Raw genomic sequence first — 19199 nt, 5'->3', positions numbered from 1 at the left:
ATCCAAAAAAGTCCTCTTCTGCCTATTGCAAGGGCACTTGACAGATTCTGCCCCTAGCCGACCGATCCGTCCTAAAGCCCCACCACAAGGGTTCGCCAAGATCCATGTGGATGCTGACATCTCTTCGAATCCGAACAGGGGAGCGGCAGCAGCGGTCAGCAGGGATGATGCAGGGACTACATGAGCAGCTCCTCTTTTGTTATCCATGGAATTAATGACGTCGCAACGTTGGAGAATATCGTGTGCCGAGAGGCGTTATCTCTCGCTGAGGATTTGATGATTCACAACTTCATTATTGCATCAGATACTAAGCAAGTAGTGTCTGACATTGCGAGAGGAAGCAATGGAGCTTATGGTAGTATTATCACTGAAATCAAGCGTAGGGCGGCCACCTTCAATTGCATCTCCACTTTTGAAGTGAGGGCAGGTAATAGAGATGCAGATAGATTAGCCAAGTTTTCTCATTTTCTTGATCAGGGACGACATGTTTGGTTGATCGCACCCCATGATCCCTTTTGTATTCCAATCCATGTGGATTTTGATTAATAAACTTGGCTTCACCCCTAAAAAAGACAAATCCCGGTGACCTTTGTGCAAAAATGTGTGCTTTTACTCCCTCCTTTTCATTTTACTTTGCATATAAAATTTGTCTAAAGTTAAACTTCATAACGTTTGACCATGTTTATAGAAAAAACTATCAACATTCACGATGCACAATGAACATTATTAGAGGCATGATGAAATTAATTTTCTATTATATAAATTTAATATTGTGGATATTTATATTTTTATTACAAATTTGTCAAAATTTATGAAAATTGACTTCAGAGAAATCTTATATACTGAGTAGTAAAAAAACGGGGGGAGTGTCTGCACTCATCAGGCGCGGCTAATTAACAACATCTGGCCTAGAGGATGGACTAAAAAAAATCTGAGCTGAAGCAACTTTGTTTCAATCACCTTTTGCTTGTTTGACGCGTCGAAAATACACCTTGGGACATGAGTGCGCATGTACCCGAATTGCAAAAATAGTCAAATATTTTTGAAACTTTTTTGGAACAAGCATTGTCTAGTGTTTTACTCACGTGTAAAGTTTTGCAACGGAATGACTTTCCTGGTATGCTGAATGAATAAAAACAAAACCGATGCTATATCAATCTTACCATTCGTACTTGCAATTTTTGTCTTTGTTGCCAGCAATTCCACATAAGTCATTTTGTCCCGAAACTTTACATGTGAATAATTCAGTAGACAATGCTTGTTCCTTTTTTGCGCGCCTAGTCCAGTTTCCAAAAATCCGCACCGCATGATCTGTTTACCCATATGTTTTCTCCAATCATCCAGGTCGATCTGCTGGGCCAGCGGGCACAGACGAGATGAACTCAGCTCCAGCGATTATCTTGCACCGGAACATACGACGACTCTAATCGCATACACCTGGTCCCATAGACCCGATCACGTGCATGCACGCAGAGCGTTCATGGCTGCATCCGTCCCAATCTCCGGTGGGCAAAAAAGAGAAAAAGGCAAACAAAAAAAGTAGGAAGAGACCACAGCACCACAAGCGCAGTAGCAGCAGTAGCAGCTGGTGCTTGACGGGCTTCTCCATGTCTCCGCGCCAGTCCAAGCCGGTTCACATGCATTTGTTCTCTTCCATTGTAGCCTCCCCTCTAGCCTCCCTCCCCCCTCCCCCAACCTCATCCCCATTGCTTGCTAGCTAGCCAGCCAGCTACCTGATCTCGTGGCGGCAATGGCGAGGAACTGCAGAGCTCCCGCCGCGTCGTCGTTCATGGCGCCGCTGCTGCTCGTGGCGGCGGCGGCGGTGGTGTCGTTCTTGGGCGGCGGCGCGGAGGCCAGGAAGTCCGGCAGCAACATCACGGTGGTCGGCTCCGTCTACTGCGACGCCTGCTCCAACAACACCTTCTCCAAGCACAGCTTCTTCCTCAAAGGTGAGAGTGAAACACGCGGCATGCTCTTTGCGGCTGCCACTCTTTTCCAACGCCGTCTTGCCCTGCATTGCACTCTGGTTTAATTTGCTCTGGGACGCAGTGTGCTTGTTGCTTAATCAAGCGTACACTTGTACATCAACTACTTCCTGCTTTGCTTTGCTGCATTTCTGCAGCAGATTTGTCAATCACAAGGAGTGCGAATCTCTCGCTCAATGCGGAGTGCCACATTGCCGTACCCTTTTATTGGTTTTATTATAGATAAGTAGGAACAACAAGTTGCTTCGGCGTAAATGTGCAGTTTCATACAATATTTATATGAAAAATTATCAATATCTACCATGATAAAGTTATACAATATGAAACTTTAAGTCATGACGCATCTACTAGTATCGATTTCACATTGTGAATGTTGGTATTTTTTTCTATAAACTTGGTCAAACTTTACGAGGCTTGACTTCAGACAAATCTAATATGCGAACTAAAAAGGACCGGAGGGAGTACACTAGAATGTTATGCCTGATAGGAACCCAAGAGGCATACTCTTTTGACTGGACAGAATAACAATCCAGAGCTAAAAAATGATGCCTGCATGCGTGTATGATCAGCACAGGCATTGCGCGCCTGTGATCTGAATAATGTTGGCACTTCATCACCCTGATCCCCTGCTTTGCCACTCTACGTTGCTACTTAAACTTTCAGCCTTTCAGGTAGTTTGCAATGAACCCATAACCAGATTAACACTTTGAATTAGTAGCAAATGATAAAATTTTGTTGTTTCTATTTTGTTTACCGCAATGAACTCTGAACCAGATTAACGCCGTGACTTAGCAGCAATAGTTCAGACTCTGGATTTTTTACCCGGCACTAACAGTAGAAGGTTCTGTGGTGTGAATGTGATGCGATGATACAGGGGCTCGGGTGCTGATCCAGTGCAACTTCAAGGTGAACTCCAGCGCGGCGCCGGAGGAGATCTCGCTGGAGGCGGAGCGCACCACGGACCAGCACGGCGTGTACAAGCTGGACGTGCCCCCAGTCGACGGCTTCGAGTGCCGGGAGGGCCACGAGCTCCGGTCGGCGTGCCGCGCCACGCTCGTCCGGAGCTCCTCAGCCGCCTGCAACGTCCCGGGCCTCCGCGGCTCCACGCAGCACATCGCGCTCCGGGGCTCCCGCGGCGCGGCGGCGTGCTTCCTCAACCTCAACGCGCTCAACTTCCGCCCCGCCAAGCGAGACCGCAAGCTCTGCCACGACCACGGCGATGGCAACGGCCAAGACAATGGCGGCAGCGCGTTCGGTTCGTCGCTCTTCTTCTGGCCGTTCCTGCCGCTCTTCTGGCCGCCGCCGCTCGGGCTCCCGTCGCCCGCGGCCCCGGGAGCCGCCGGAGGGACGGTGTCGTTCCCGTGGCCGTTCCACGTGCCGGAGTGGCTGGTGCCGTTCCTGCGCCCGCCCTTCCTGCCGTTCCCGCTCTACCAGCCGGCGCCGGGGTCATCGTCGTCGTCGGCGCCGCCCCGGTTCGAACGTTTCCCGCCACCACAACGAACGGCTGCTCGGCCGTAAACCGGCCGGCCGGCTTCAGAACCTCAGGAGAAGCTTGACAAGACACGGGATTTCAGCCTTCTTGCCAAGATCAATGTTAGATTTTTCATTTTTTGCTTGACTGCTTGTCATGCATGCTAGGTGTTCGTTGCCATTGTCCATTGGCATGCTGTTCGTTGACCTGATGAATGTACTCATTTGGTACTAATTCGTACTCCTAGTCATGATAATTATTGGCCTTGTCTATTTCCTTTTCAGTTGCCCAATTTGCATGTGGCACGATGGGATAGGTGCACACATATCTGTAACCGATTGCTGGAAATAGAGCTCATCAGAATCGCTGCCTTGTCGCTTCTCTCGGATCCTAGTAACACAACAGCTAGTAGGATTTTGTCAAGCACGCTGCAAGCTCTATCTTTTTCTTTTGCAGACAAAGGCCAGCTTTGCGTGGATGTTGTTAGCATGATCTAACTAAGATATTTTTCAGAGGGACAGACAGGATGGTGAATCTGTGGATACTCCTACAAAGGAAGACAAGACGAAGATACGACATGGGGTCAGTCAGTTTCATGTCGACGACATTCGCTCCCTGAATATCTCCTAGTTGGCCAAGACGATTCAGAATCTGACATGGGGAGGCCATCTTCATCGACCTTGCTGCCCCAATAGTAACTAGGTGGCTTTCTTTCTCTCTATAATTTTTTTAATATAATGGTCTTCTCTAAGATCATCCGAAGTAATCTTTTGCGATGCGCTTGTTGAGATCCAATGAATTGCGACTTTATGATCCGATTATCCATTGAATTTATATGAGTTTCTTGAGCCTTCTTTACTGCGTAACTTTATAACTTTGTATTTCTATCTGATCTGTCCGTCTACTTTGGCCAAGTTAGATTGATTTTTCTTCAGAGAAGTGCTTTGTGGTAGGTTCAATTTTGTGGCGATCCTGTCCACTGATAGAAAGGAAAATGGCACATATTGTATTGTTGCTACTAAGGATAAAATGGCGGGGTTATATTGATTGATCTTATTCTGGCTACGTTATGTCATCTTGCGTAATGCGTTACTCTGTTTGTATGAGCTTGATACTTTGAGACGCATGCTGGATATCGGTCTTGGGTGGACTAATAGTAGTAGATGCAGTTGGAGTAACGGTCTACTTTTCACCGACATAATGCATATGTATTGATTATTCCATGGATGATCATTATAGCAATGCACAATTCTGTCAATTGCCCCAACAGTAATTTGTTTACCCATCGCTACCTTGCTTTCGAGAGAGATGCCACTAGTGAACCTATGGTCTCTTTGTCCATTCTCAATTAATTTGCAAGCTTTTATCATTGCTACTTATTTGCTATCATTATAACTATTTGCTTTTAACCTTGTAACTGACAAGAACAAGGGTAGTCATGACCCCCTTGCCTTTGTTGGGTGCAAGGAATTATTTTATTTTTCTGCAAGTGCTGCTAAGTTGTCCGTGTGTTGTTTCCTACTGATCCAATAAATATTGGTTTTTAACTAAGAGAAATACTATCTGCTACTATATTGTATCACCCTTCCTCTTCGGAGAAATCCAGCAACTATATCACGAGTAGCAAATACCCTTAAAGAAGAAATAAAATAAAATAAAACCTAAAAATAAAATAATAAATTTTTATAAGTAAGAATGATTTAGTGGCATACACTAAAAAGAAAGAAAATTAAAATAAATAAATGAAGTGTTATAAGAAAGAATGAATTGGTGACACTGGCATTACACTTAAAAAGAAAAAGAAACTAAACAAAATAAAATAAGGACAATGTATGCCCACGGTGCAACACACAAACAATTAGATAGTAAGCATATAACAATGCAATTTCACAAAAAGAAGTTCCCTAAAAAGGACTCAATCAGTGACATTTGTATTATGATTAAAGAAGAAAGAAAAAAAATAATTCAATATACTGAAGTTTTCTAAGAAAAAAAAGAATTTGTGGCTTTGGTATTATCCTTTAAGCAAAAAGAAAATGAAATAAAAACTATAATAAAAAATAGGTTTTATAAGTTAAAATGAATTAGTGGAATTGATATTAACCTTTTAGAAGAAAGAAAATGAATAATAACTAAAATAAAATAAAAATATGAGACTTTCTATGGAAAATGAATTAGTGGCTGATACGTCTCCAACATATCTATAATTTTTAATTGTTCCATGTTATATTATCATTCTTGGATATTTTACAATCATTTTATAGCAACTTCATATAAGTTTTTGGGACTAACCTATTGACATAGTGCCCAGTGTCGGTTGTAGTTTTTTGTTTGTTTTTTACTTCACAGAAAATCAATAACAAACGGAGTCCAAACACAGCGAAACTTTTTTGGAGATTTTATCTGGACCAGGAGACACAAGATGAGCCAAAGAAGTACCAGAGGGGTGCCCTGAGGGGACACAACCCACCTGGGCGCGCCTGGGGGGCCAGGCCCCAGGCGCGTCCTGGTGGGTTGTGCCCACCTCGGTGGCCTCCCGCACCGCCTCTTTGCTCTATAAATACTTCGAAAATCCAAAAACCCTAGGAGAGTCGACGAAACACAATTCCAGCCACCACAAGTTGTAGAAACCACAGATCTAATCTAGACACCATCACAGAGGGGTCCATCATCCTCATTGGTGCCTCTCCGATGATGCGTGAGTAGTTCATTGTAGACCTATGGGTCCGTATGCAGTAGCTAGACGCCTTCCTCTCTCTCTCTCTCTCTCTCTCTCTCTCTCTCTCTCTCTCTTTTGATTCTGAATACAATGGTCTCTTGGAGATCTATTTGATGTAACTATTTTTGTGGTGTGTTTGTTGGGATCCGATGAACTTTGAGTTTATGATCAGATCTATTTTATCCATGAATATTTGAGTTTTGATCTCTTATATGCATGATTTCTTATAGTCTCGTATTTCTTCTTTGAATCTTTGGTTTAGTTAGGCCGACTAGATCGATTTTTCTTGCCATGAGAAGAGGTGCTTTGTGATGTGTTCGATCTTGCGGTGCTCAATCCCAGTGATAGAAGGGGACATGACATGTATGTATCATTACTATTAAGGATAACGATATGGGGTCTATTCCTACATGAATAGATCGTGTCTACATCATGTCATCATTCTTATTGCATTACTCCGTTTTCCATGAACTTAATACAATAGATGCTTGCTGGATAGCGGTCGATGTGTGGAGTAATAGTAGTAGATGCAGGCAGGAGTCGGTCTACTAATCTTGGACATGATGCCTATATAATGATCATTGCCTAGATATCGTCATAATTATTTGAAGTTCTATCAATTGCCCAATAGTAATTTGTTTACCCGCTGTATGCTATTTTTCTTGAAAAAAGCCACTAGTGAAATCTACGCCCCCGAGTCTCTCCTTTATCATATTTGCCTTCGAGATCTATTTTTATTTACTTTTATTTTCAGATCTATTAATCCAAAAACCCAAAAATACCTTGTTGCAATTTTTTATTTTTTTATTATATTTCGCGTTTTCGCGAGATCTATTTATCTAATCTACTATAATTATCTATCTTTTTACCCGGGAGGGATTGACAACCCCTCTTACACGTCGGATTGCAAGTATTTGTTCTTTGTGTGCAGGTACTGTTTATATAGTGTTGCGTGGTTCTTCTACTTGTTCGGTAACCTTGGTCTCATCACTGAGGGAAATGTTGTGCTGCATCATCCCTTCCTCTTTGGGGAAATATTGGCGTAGTTCAAGCCGCATCAGTGGCATTAGTATTACCTTTAAAGAAGAAAGAAAATGAACTAATATTAAAACTAAATCCAAAATAATAAAGTGTTTCTAAGAAATAATGAACTAGTGGCTTTGGTATTACGCTTGAAGAAGAAAGAAACTAAAATAAAAACTAAAACAAAAATAGAATAATAAAGTTTTCTAAGAAAGAAATAATTAGTGATGTTTGGTACTACCCTTTGAAAATAAATAAAATGACAACAAATATTGACAAGATTTGCACACAATTTTACTAAAAAAATTGTGCTTTTTATAATATGAAAGAATAAGAATATAATAGTGAAATTTCAGGAAAAGAGATTTCCTAGGAAAAATGAATTAGTGGTATTGGTATTGAAGAAGAAATAAAATGAAATATAAACTTAACAAAATCAAAACAATGAAGTTCTCTAAGAAAGAATGAATGAATTAGTGGCTTTGGTATTACCCTTTAAGAAGAAGAAAAATTAAAATTAAAGCTAAATTAAAACAAAAATAATGAGATTTTCTAACGAAGAATGAATTAATGACACTGGTATTACCCTTTAAGAAGAAAGAAAAAAACTAAAGCAAATAGTGGCACAATTCACGCCGTGTATACAAAAAATTGTGCTTTTTCCAAATATGTAAGACTAAACATATAATAGTGAAATTTACGCAGAACAAATTTCCTAAGAAGGAATGAATTAGAGGCATTAGTGTTACCCTTAAAAAGGAAATAAAATAATACTAAAACAAAATCAAAATAATGAAGTTTTATAAGAAACAATGAATCAGTGGCATTATTGTTACCCTTTAAGAAAAAACAAAATAATAAAATAAATTATAAAAAAGCTTGCACACAACTTTACACCGAAATTGCACATTTTCACAATATGCATGGAATACTCACATAATAGTGCAACTTTTGCATATATTTTATATTATATTATATGTGTATATACATTTACAATCACCCAACATCTCGAAAAACCCACAAAAAATGACTAATAATGAAAAACAAAAAGCAAAAGCAAAACAAATAAAAACAGTAAAACACAAAGAACAAAGGTAGAGAGGGGAGGGCTGGATCGCATAGGTAATGGCTTCAACCCATTAAGGAATTGACTAAGCCAAATATATGGTGAGTTGAAAAACCCCAGCTCAAAACAACTCACGGAACATAACAGAAAAGAACACGAAACTCTAAGCAAAAATCAAGGGCCAAAAAAATTGATTGGCTGAAAATCAATTTTTAGGCGACTTACATACAACTAAAGTGATGCCAAAAATACCTATGTTGTGAACCCTTGTGGTGGAACCATCCCACCAAGGTTCAAATCCTAGACTTGGCACCGGTGCTCGCATTTTTCTTAATTTATTTCAAACATACCGGCGATCAAGTGTGCCTGCGTGCCTTCTTACAGTGAGTGTATGTGTGTGTATACGGGCATCTGCGATTGTACTATGTTATAAAAAAAACTTATACCAAAAATACCCATGAAAAGAAAACCGACTAAAATATAAATAAAAGAAAAGGCAAAAACACTAGAAACAAAAAAAATGCAATATGCAGCCTAAGAAAAAACGAAGTAAAAAATCCAGCCTAAGGAAAAATCGACTTGCCTAAACAGGGGGAAGTCAAAAATCAACCTAAGAAGTCATACAACAGCCACCCGCAAAAAAAAAAGTCATACAACAGCACAAGAAAAATAAAGGACTTACCCAAATTTAAAAATCAGGCGACTTATGTATAGCTAGCTGTAGCCAAATACGGTTCTGTTGAAAAACTTGTGAGGTTTGTGGCCTCATTTTTGATCCCGCCAAAGTTGGGATTATCTTGTGTGGCTCTTCTCGGTGACGGCTTCTCTGGGACGGTGATCTATCCAATTTGCAGTTGTCGATGTCTTCCTAACTATTGCATCTATAAGCTTCTGTGTTTCAAGAAGATTGCTCCCGTAAGACATAGGGGCCGGTTTTACTTATTACTCTCTCTGTCTTAAAATGTAGTATCAAAAAATGTCTTACATTTTGCTTCACCTACCTTCCACCGCTCTGCAAAAGGAAAAAAAAGTAGGGAGAGCCAGCTGGGCATATAATGCTGCTCGTACATGAACAACGGAAGGTCTGAAGGACGAGTTGCCCAATTTGCATATGGCACCAAGGAATAGGCACCCACATGTCTGTAACCGATTGCTGGAGATAGAGCTGATCAGAATCGCCGCCTTGTCGCTTCTGTCGGATCCTAGCAACACAACAGCCAGTAGAATTCTGTCAAGCACGCTGCAAGCCCAATGTTTTTCTTCTGCAAACAAAGGCCAGCTTCGCGTGTACGTATGTTGTTAGCATGATCCAAACTAGATATTTTTCAGATGGAGACTGAATCTGTGGACACTCCTACAAAGGAAGACAGCACGAAGAGACGACATGGGGTCAGCCAGTTTCATGTCGACATTCGCTCCCTGAATATCCCTTCGTTGGCACTTGGCAAAGACTATTCAAAGTCCGGCAGGGCTCAAGCAAATCAGCTCGGGACACCACGCACACGTCTTGCACCCTTAATCAAATCTACACAAACCCTATCCACTAATACACAAACACTATCTACTAACACAAGTGTATATATACTTGGTGCATTATTAGACCCCGGTGTCAAATCGCCAAACCGCCGACGACAGACACAGGCGGCCGCCCAATTGCAAGCACGGGCGGAGACCCCATCAAACAAAGCCTCGGTTTGGAGCGTTGCATGCATGCGCCGTTGCTAATGCTGACCTAAACAACGCCGCTTGTGGTTGGGGAGTTTGACACCTCAAAAACTAGCCCCAATCATGCGGCTAAATCTAATGCATTATTTGCCATGACGCCACGCCACTGGCCCCCTCCCTCCTCCAGCTCCTACGTACCTCCAAGTCGGCCATGAGGAATGATGTCATTGTCACACACGCTTCCACAATCCACAGTCGCAGCTAGAGCTAGCTCCTCCCCTGGATCAACCTTCCGAGGCAGCCAAATCCTACTCTGAATCTCTGACTGTAAGCGTATTATAATGCAAGATGCTGCTAAAGCAACAAGGTGCATCCTTCCAAAGATTCAACGAGAAAGGCGCAAGGATTGGTTCTATATGCACAATAATTGTCCAACTAATCTCCATCTGTTTCCATTGCTCTTCTTTCTTTAATGGAATGGTGATCAAAGTCTTTTGCGTATTCACGAAACAAAGGGTTCGGGTCGTTCTCACCGGCTTCGGATTTCAAATACGGCCTTTCAGTCGACAGACCAAGTCTTGGTCGACCCCTCCCCCCTATATAAACCATTCCACCCCTTTCCTCCCAACCTCCCAATTCCAAGCTTGCTACACCTTCTTTGCAAATTTGCAACTAGCTATAGCCTGCGAGGTTTTGTGCACCATGGGCATGGCTGAGAAGGGGTCGGCGGCGAGGAAGGCCGGGCTGATCACCAAGACGCTGGACCGGTGCCGGAGCACCACAGCGAGGAACAAACCAGCGGAGGGCTGCTTCTCGGTGTATGTCGGCGCGGACAGACAACGGTACGTGGTGCGGACGGAGTGCCTGAACCACCCGTTGTTCCAGGCACTGCTGGAGGAGGCCGAGGAGGCATTTGGGTACGCAGACGCAGGGCCCCTCGAGCTACCCTGCAACACCGAGGCATTCGCCAAGGTGCTGGAGAAGATCCAGATGGAGAAGCAGATGGCGGCGCCGAGGAGGCACGTCCTCCCTAGGGGGAACTCCTATCGGTCGCTTGGCACTGGCTGGCCTATGATTGTCGGCCGGTCATAACATTTGTGTTTGGATTGGGTGATGTCGAGTTGATGAGCTCTGAGTTTCTGTTGAGCTTGCATCCTCATACTATCGTGTACACAGTTGGAAGCAGCCTTAATTAGCTCCCAACTATGGTACTGTAAACAGCATCACCATATACTTGGCAATGTTAATATTTTTCGTTCTTATTCTATTTTCTATTTTTGTGCGAAGGCACTGTTAGATGTTAATGTGTGTTCTCCTCCTAAGTTGTAGTAACTGTCTGCGGAAGTATTATACAGATACACAATAGAATTTGTAAGTGTTCTGCCGACAATATATGGCGTAATACCGTAATTCCAAAGTAGAATAGGGCACTTCTATTCATCTCACACTGATTGCAAGTTGGAGCGTCTATGTCTCTACTGTGTTTTTCTCAGAGAAAAGTGATTTAAATGAAACTATGCTAACGTTGATCACAACCATATTCTACTTTTCATTTCACACTTTTCATTTAAACTCTACTGTGTTTTTCACATTTTATGCACATCTAGATGTGCAATAACTAGAGCATATCTAGATGTGACATTATGTCAATAACTAGACATGACATTGGTGGTCGCCGAAAGCATGAAATAAATCGAGGAATAAGGCGACCACCAATGTCAAGTCTAGGACTTGAACTCTAGTGGGCTCGGAATACCACTATCCTACTAACCATCCAACCACAGGTTGGTTTGCGCTTCTTTTCTTTGTTGTTGTGTGCGGTCTAGTCATGCAGAGGCCGGACATGTACTCGTTGTCCTTGTATTCTCTTGATGTGATATTATGTGTCGATAAAAAGCTCCTTTATCGAAAAATACAACTATAGGTGAGTATTGCTTTGGTGTGACATGTGTCTACTCGACAAACATGTTTATATTCATCCTTCAAGATCTGAAAATTAGCCATGTGAGTTGAGGCTATGTAATCCTGTGTGTAAATGGATTTGATTGGATATCAAATCAGTAGATACCTGTGTAGCAGATGAACTTCAGAAAAACAAACGGGAATGTCTAAGGCACATCTAGATGTGCCCTACTTATTGCATATCTAAGTGAGTGAATCAAGTATGAAGAGGAAAAGAAAAAAGAAAAAGAAAATATCCACACGAATCTCAACGTAAGATCAATGATATAAGACTTAGATGTGCAATACTTATGGCACATCTAGATGTGCTTTAGCAAAACTGTAAAGAAAAACAAAGAAAAGAAGAGAGAAGGAAAGGATCAACGCAAGACGAACGACCCACTACAGCAACCGATCAACAATTACCACCGTCGTTGACAATCTGTACTGCGAGATGGTTCCCCAATAGCATCACCTTCATAAAGGAAATAATGCATGGAACACCATTGTTGCTGGTTCCAACCACACAGGCTGAATCATGGGTTTTCACCCCTGGGAGAGGAAGTCCATAACTAGTGAGGGTTGGACCTAGGGTTTTCACCCAGAACTCGAGGAGCACCACGCCAAAGATGAAGTCTCTTGTGTTGCCGCCATGAACTTACCAGAGAAGAAATCTTGCTCCAATACCTCGATCAACATGAAATCATGTTTCAAGATGAATTGCACACATTGGGCATTTGTTGAGATGCTAGCTTTGCCATCGAAGACATCGAGCGTGCTAACACTTGCACTGGACCTAGCGTTTTCACCCAGAACTTGAGGAGCACCACCAAAGATGAAGACTCTTGTGTTGCCGCCATGGACGCAGATTTTTCCTAACTAGTTGTGCGCATAACCCGAATCTTGACCGCACATCAAGCATGATGTCCAATCGACATGGCCCACCTAGCTGTCAGGTCTGCATGCCCATCCATGTATAAGAGCCATGTGAGCCAATTTCAACAGATGGTATAGTGAACAGTAGATTCAACCAGACTAGGCTGTAGGTGGGACCCATTCTATAGATTCTTTCCCCCCTAGATCGTGCATGCCTCCTTTTCCCTCCGGTCACCTTTCCTCTGAGCATTGTAGTACAAGCAGTTCTTATTCTAGCGATTACAACTGTGTTTCTTTTGGTAAAGCGATTACAACTGTTGACTCGACTAGAATTTGTAATTGCACCAGATTTCTCTTTAACGCGTGTTTAATTTCTTATCATCAATGTATAAAACTCCAGTGGAAAAAAAGTTCTTTGAAGATGGCAAAGAGAGGTCTGACTAACTAAAATAAAATAAAGCGTTTGCACATGCCCCATCGCCCGCTGACGGGGTAGGCCTTTGTTGGCACATAGCTAAAGTTCGACGCTAGCATGCAGAATTTTTGGTGTTACTGCTCACAACAGTGGGGCTCACTCGTCCACCCTCCACCACAAGCCCCTTCCATGATATTCGTTATGACTATAACGAAATCGCACCAAATAAATTGAGAAGTTCTGTTTTGAACCGCGGGAAAGTTTTTTATATTGATCTTTTATTTTTTGCGAGGGATTCTCCATATTGATCTAGGGAAGCCCCATCCGTTAGCTCTTTTTTGAACACCATCCTTTAGCCGGAATAGTCAACGGGCCTCTCATCATTAATGAAAACTTTAAAAATATTTAAAGAGTCAAAACTTCTGAAACTTTTTTTGTATCAAATATGACTTAGTGTAATACTCGTGTGGAAAGTTTCACAAAGGAATGACTACCACAATATTCTGGACAGGAAAAAAACAAAATTGTATTCTATAAAGATTACTATTCATATTTTTTGGACTTGCAATTTTGTCCTTTCTTTGCCAAGGATACCTCGGGAATCATTCTTCTGCGTAACTTTTTACACGCATAATAAGTTAGGCCGTGTTTGTTGCAAAAAGATCAGAAAGTTTTGAGTCTTTTGTGTTTTTCTAAAAGTGTTTTTCCAATTCGGGCGCCCGTGTTGTACCACGTCGCAGGCTCACAACACCATTGTGCAAAGCAAGCTAGATTCTCCAGCCCCTTGTATCTCCCACTCGCCAGTACTCGTCCAAACATAATAAACTAGGTCCCTACTATTTCCAATGTCAATTAACATTAGGTTCAAATAGTCCAAAAGATTTTTTGTATCCTGCTCAGAAAGGCGAGACACCAGCGGCTCCCTGAAGATGGAATAAAGGTCTCCCCGTCTAATCTCCATTCCATTGATTCGTCTAGCATCATCGGTGGGCGTGTGGAGATGTGTCTCTGACGGATCTGTCTTTGGTGTATTTGCTCGGATATGTTCGCTCTTCGTCCATGTTCTTGTGTCTTTAGGTTGGATTCTTCTTATCTACACTCTTTATCGGTCGCAGTTGTTGTTCTGGTTCACCTTTCTTTGGGACCTTAGCACGGCAACTTTTCGATTGTCTACTACAACAAGATTTGCCCGGCTTCAGCAAGGGAGGGGCGATGACAGCGGCGCGTCTTCGTCTCGCTTCAGTTTTTGTAGTCGTCGTTAGGTGGTCTACAGATCTGGATGTAATTTTTATTATTTTTCTAGCGTTCATTGTACTAACATTATTGAAGATGAATAGATCGGATGTTTTTCCCGCAAAAGACCTTCTACCCAGGCTGTAAAAGATCGGCCATCATATGTCAATGTCCATATTTAAAGATACGAAATCAGGTGTGTGCCACTAAAGTTCTTCTACCTATGCCACAAAAGACCGGTCATAGTATGTGAAAGTCCATATTAGGATTGCGGTTGCCAACTCGCCAATATCTTGTTTCTAGTCGAGAATGGACTCCACATGGGACAAGGAGAGTCCCGATCTCGGGAGTGTATTGATAAAGTACTTCTATCTAGGCCATAAAAGACCGGTCATGTTATGTGAATGTCAATATATAAAGATCCGAAATCGGGTGTGTGCCATTAAAGTTCCTCTACCTATGCGAGAAAAGACCGATCATAGTATGTGAAAGTCCATATTAGTGTTGCGGTTGCCAACTCAACAATATTTTGTTTGTAGTCGAGAGCGGACTCGACATGGGGCAAGGAGAACCTGATCTCAGAAGTGTATTACTCAAGTTCTTCTACCTAGGTCGTAGAAGACCGTTCATCGTATGTGAATGTCCATATTTAAAGATTCGCCATCAGGTCTGTGCCTCTAAAGTTCTTCTACCTATGCCACAAAAGACCGGCCACAGTATGTGAAAGTCCACATTAGGGTTGCGTTGCCAACTCATCAATATCCTGTTTCTAGTCGAGAGCGGACTCCACATGGAACGAGGAGAGTCCCGATCTCAGGAGTGTATTGCTAAAGTACTTCTATACACTAGTAGAAAAAGGGTCTTTAGTCCCGGTTCATAAGGAACCGGGACTAAAGGGTCGGTACTAAAGCCTCCCCCTTTAGTCCCGGTTCTAACTGGAACCGGGACTAAAGGCCCTCCACGTGGTCGTTGCCTGGAGGTCCACCTTTAGTCCCGGTTGGTAACACCAACCGGTACTAAAGGATATTTTATGATTTTTTTTTAAAAAAAATTGATTTTTTTAATTTCAAATTTCTAAATTATTTTAACCTCTAATCTCTAATCACCCCTCATCACTGCTCAATTTAACCTTTAATCTCTAATCACCCCTCATCGTTCTAAATCATCTAACTGGAACCGGGACTAAAGGCCCTCCACGTGGTCGTTGCCTGGAGGTCCACCTTTAGTCCCTGTTGGTAACACCAACCGGTACTAAAGGATATTTTATGATTTTTTTTTAAAAAATTGATTTTTTTTTGAATTTCAAATTTCTAAATTATTTTAACCTCTAATCTCTAATCACCCCTCATCACTGCTCAATTTAACCTTTAATCTCTAATCACCCCTCATCATTCCAAATCATCTAACTTCCCGAACGGTCACCCATCCTCTCACTACTCCAGCCTGAGCACGTTTAACTTTCGGGTTCTATTCTCCCTCGTTTTTAAGTCTGCACTTGTTGTTTTCCTGACAATAGTAAGATGGCAATCCTATTAACCCTCAGGAATTTAGCTTGAGCATGAAGTCACACATTTCACTGTTTGAGTTTGAAACTATTGTTCTAAAAATCAATAATTATTTAGTAACATTAATATTTCTTGAATAAGTAGTTTGACCACAGTTTGACCATAGTTGACCAAAATTTAAAAAAACTGAAATAATTATTTAGTAATACTAATATTTTTGAATAATTATTTAGTAACACTAATACTTCTTGAATAAGTAGTTTGACCATAGTTTGACCAGATTTAACAAAAATTCAAAAAAAAACTGAAATTTGAGCATAACTTTTTTTCCTTTTAGAATTTGAGGATTCTAAAAATTTGCAAACAGGCCATAGGCCGTCTTCATCGGATGCGGATTTTCGTTCCGAACATTTTGATATATTATACGTTTTTCTCCGACATCGTATGCAAAAGTTATAGCCGTTTTACATTTTCCCTACATTTTTTGCAAAACATGTCCAAATTTAAGTTTTTAAATTTTCCTAACTAGTAGATGTAGTAACATAACTACCTCTCGAAGGATTTTAAATTTTGAAGTTTCTATCATTTTCTTTTGCTTTTTATAAAACTGAAAAGGCGATGCACCTGGGGGGGTAGGATTTGAAAATTGCACCATTAGTACCGGTTCGTGGCACGAACCGGTACTAAAGATCTCAACCCCATTAGTACCGGTTCGTGCCACGAACCGATACTAATGGGCATCGCACCCTTTAGTACCGGTTCGTGCCACGAACCAGGACTAAAGGTCCCATTTGAACCGGGAGTAATGCCTGTATGGTGCCCTCGCCGCTTGAACCGGAACTAATGCTCACATTAGTCCCGGTTCGTAATGCAACCGGGATTAATGCTCTTTTCTGGCTGGACCAAAGCCCCTTTTTCTACTAGTGATATAGGCCATAAAAGACCGGTCATGGTATGTGAATGTCAATATGTAAAGTCCGAAATTGGGCGTGTGCCACTAAAGTCCGAAATTGGGCGTGTGCCACTAACATTCATTAATCCAAAAACTAGCTACTGAACATGTCAAGTCCCGTGCTAATTTCGGGCTGACCACTTTTGACAAATCGAAGTCAAGCCAACTACTTAACTGAAAAAATGTGCCTCGTTCACATCATGTGGCGCAAAACCATGGCGGGGAGAGCGGTTGGGCTAGTACCTTTGAGGCCACAGAGCTGGAGTGTGTTGCGATTCAGATGGGGGCTCTCTGTGAATGTCATTGTTGTCAATATCTGGGACATTGAAAAAATCTGGCGTGGCCTCATGAACTTGAGATCCTGTATTAGTAGCACCATATTTCTCTCCATCTTGGCTGGAGTATGGAGAATCGCTCTGGGAATTAGGATGAATGCACTGGTCGTCGTCCTCCTCCTTTAGCAATCCCAGATTTGGGACGCCCTCGGTTGCGACCGGCTGGGGCTTGGGAACAGAAGCTGCCCATGGACATGGCAAGATAAAGATTTGAGGATTTGCTGGAGAAAACGAAGAAAGAAAAAGAGGATCTTGTGAGAGGATAAACCTGAACAGGAGATCCGATAATTATTCCGCACCGAGATTCATAGGTGAATCATGAAGAAATCATCAGATCCAGGCGCAGGAACAGGGGGCGCGGTTGTTCATGGCGATGAGGCTGCAGCTGCGTGAGGGGATTCAAATTTTGAATTGTGTCCCGCTTGGGTGGATGGGGCAGCTGGGTCACGGGGTAGTGGACGAGGGCGTAGGCGAGTACACGCTAGGTGGGGCGTAGGTAGGCGCCAGATACGATGTGATTGTATTTGTTCCGTATGACGCACAGAAAACTGGAATAGACATATTCGGATGGGGCCATGTGAGGCATGCAGGCGCTGATCCACATGATGCAGCAATGGTGTGGATTCAAGTTGCGCGCGCAACTAGTTAGTAATAGGCATATTTGCATGAACTTGCAAGAGAAGAAATCTTGCTCCAATACCTCGGTCAACATGAAATCATGATCAAGATGAACTGCACCCGCACCGATGTGGGGTACATTCCGACCATCACTAGAGCACAATGGATACCTGTTGCAGAGTATCTTTCGCCAAAATCAATTGTTAGCATTCTTCTTCATTGCTTAACTGTTTGTCATGCATGCTAGGTGTTGCCGCGATTGGTCTGGTGTTCATTGACCTGATGAATGTATTCACGTGGTACGATCGAATTCGTAGTCATGATCATTGTTAGCCTTCTAGATTTCTTTTCTCTTCTCAGGGATTATCTATTTCTTATAACATAATAGCACTAGAACGTATGTCAGGATCAGTTCAGTTGCCCAATTTGCACATGGCACAAAGCGATAGGTGCACCCATTTCTGTAACCAATTGCTAGAAATAGATGAGCTGATCAAAATCGCTGCCTTGTCGCTTCCCTCGGATCCTAGCAACACAGCAGCTAGTAGGATTTTGTCAAGCAAGCTTCAGGCTCAACGTTTTTCTTCTGCAAGCAAGGGCCAGCTTTTCCTTGCATACAGTGTTTTATTATTCAGCATATGATCTAACTACTCCCTGAAGAACATGGAGTAGATTTTTTCAGATGGACAGTTAATCCGTGGACACTAGGAAGAGAGCACAGAGATACAACATGGGGTCAGTCATTTTCATGTTGACATTCGCTCGCTGAATATCTCTTCATTGGCAAAAGAGAATTCAGAATCCAACAGGCCTCAAGCAAATCAGCCCGAGACACCACACACACGTCTTGCACCCTTGATTAAATCCACACAAAACACTATCCACTAATACACAAAACACTATCCACCAACAAGTATATACTTGGTGCATTATTAGACCTAGGTGTCAAATCGCCAAACTGCTAATGACAGACGACACAGGCGAGGTGCCCAATTGCAAGCACGGAGACTCCATCAAACGAAGCCTCCAGGGGCGCCGTCGGTTTGGACATTTGCATGGGCCGTTGCTAATGCTGACCTAAACAATGCCGCTTGTGGTTGGGGAGTTCGACACCTCAAAAACAAACCCCAATCATGCAGCAAGCGGGGGTCAGGCAGAGAGGGGTTAACTAATCCTCGGCTAAATCTAATGCATTATTAGCCATGACGCCATGCCATTAATTGGCCCCTCCTCCAGCTACTACCCCTCCAAGTCGACTATAATTGAATGATGTCACACACGCTTCCACAATCCACAGTCGCAGGTAGAGCTAGCTCCTCCCATAGATCAACTTTCCGAGGCAGCCAAATCCTACTCTCAATCTCTGACTGTAAGCGTATTATAATGCAGATGCTG

General features: G+C 42.4%; 2 protein-coding genes and 1 long non-coding RNA gene across 3 annotated transcripts; 2 read left to right on the top strand and 1 right to left on the bottom strand.

Moving 5' to 3' along the window:
• Positions 1-1624: 1624 nt before the first annotated feature.
• On the top strand, positions 1625-3732 carry LOC123104320 (uncharacterized). The gene is made up of 2 exons (XM_044526144.1): positions 1625-1949; positions 2860-3732. Exons 1-2 carry the CDS (start codon positions 1751-1753, stop codon positions 3501-3503), a joined length of 843 nt encoding a protein of 280 aa, XP_044382079.1. The 5' UTR covers positions 1625-1750; the 3' UTR covers positions 3504-3732.
• A 5107-nt stretch (positions 3733-8839) lies between these two features.
• On the bottom strand, positions 8840-17807 carry LOC123107366 (uncharacterized). The gene is made up of 3 exons (XR_006451651.1): positions 17455-17807; positions 17095-17368; positions 8840-9466 (listed from the first exon to the last, which is right to left on the bottom strand). It is a non-coding gene; the product is annotated as an uncharacterized lncRNA (long non-coding RNA).
• Positions 10573-11194, top strand: LOC123107365 (auxin-responsive protein SAUR20). Its single transcript, XM_044529352.1, has one exon. It carries the CDS (start codon positions 10632-10634, stop codon positions 11019-11021), a length of 390 nt encoding a protein of 129 aa, XP_044385287.1. The 5' UTR covers positions 10573-10631; the 3' UTR covers positions 11022-11194.
• Positions 17808-19199: the final 1392 nt, after the last annotated feature.

This window comes from Triticum aestivum, chromosome 5A, assembly GCF_018294505.1.
Source record: "Triticum aestivum cultivar Chinese Spring chromosome 5A, IWGSC CS RefSeq v2.1, whole genome shotgun sequence".
NCBI lineage: Eukaryota > Viridiplantae > Streptophyta > Magnoliopsida > Poales > Poaceae > Triticum > Triticum aestivum.
This window is presented reverse-complemented; position numbering and strand designations above follow the sequence as displayed.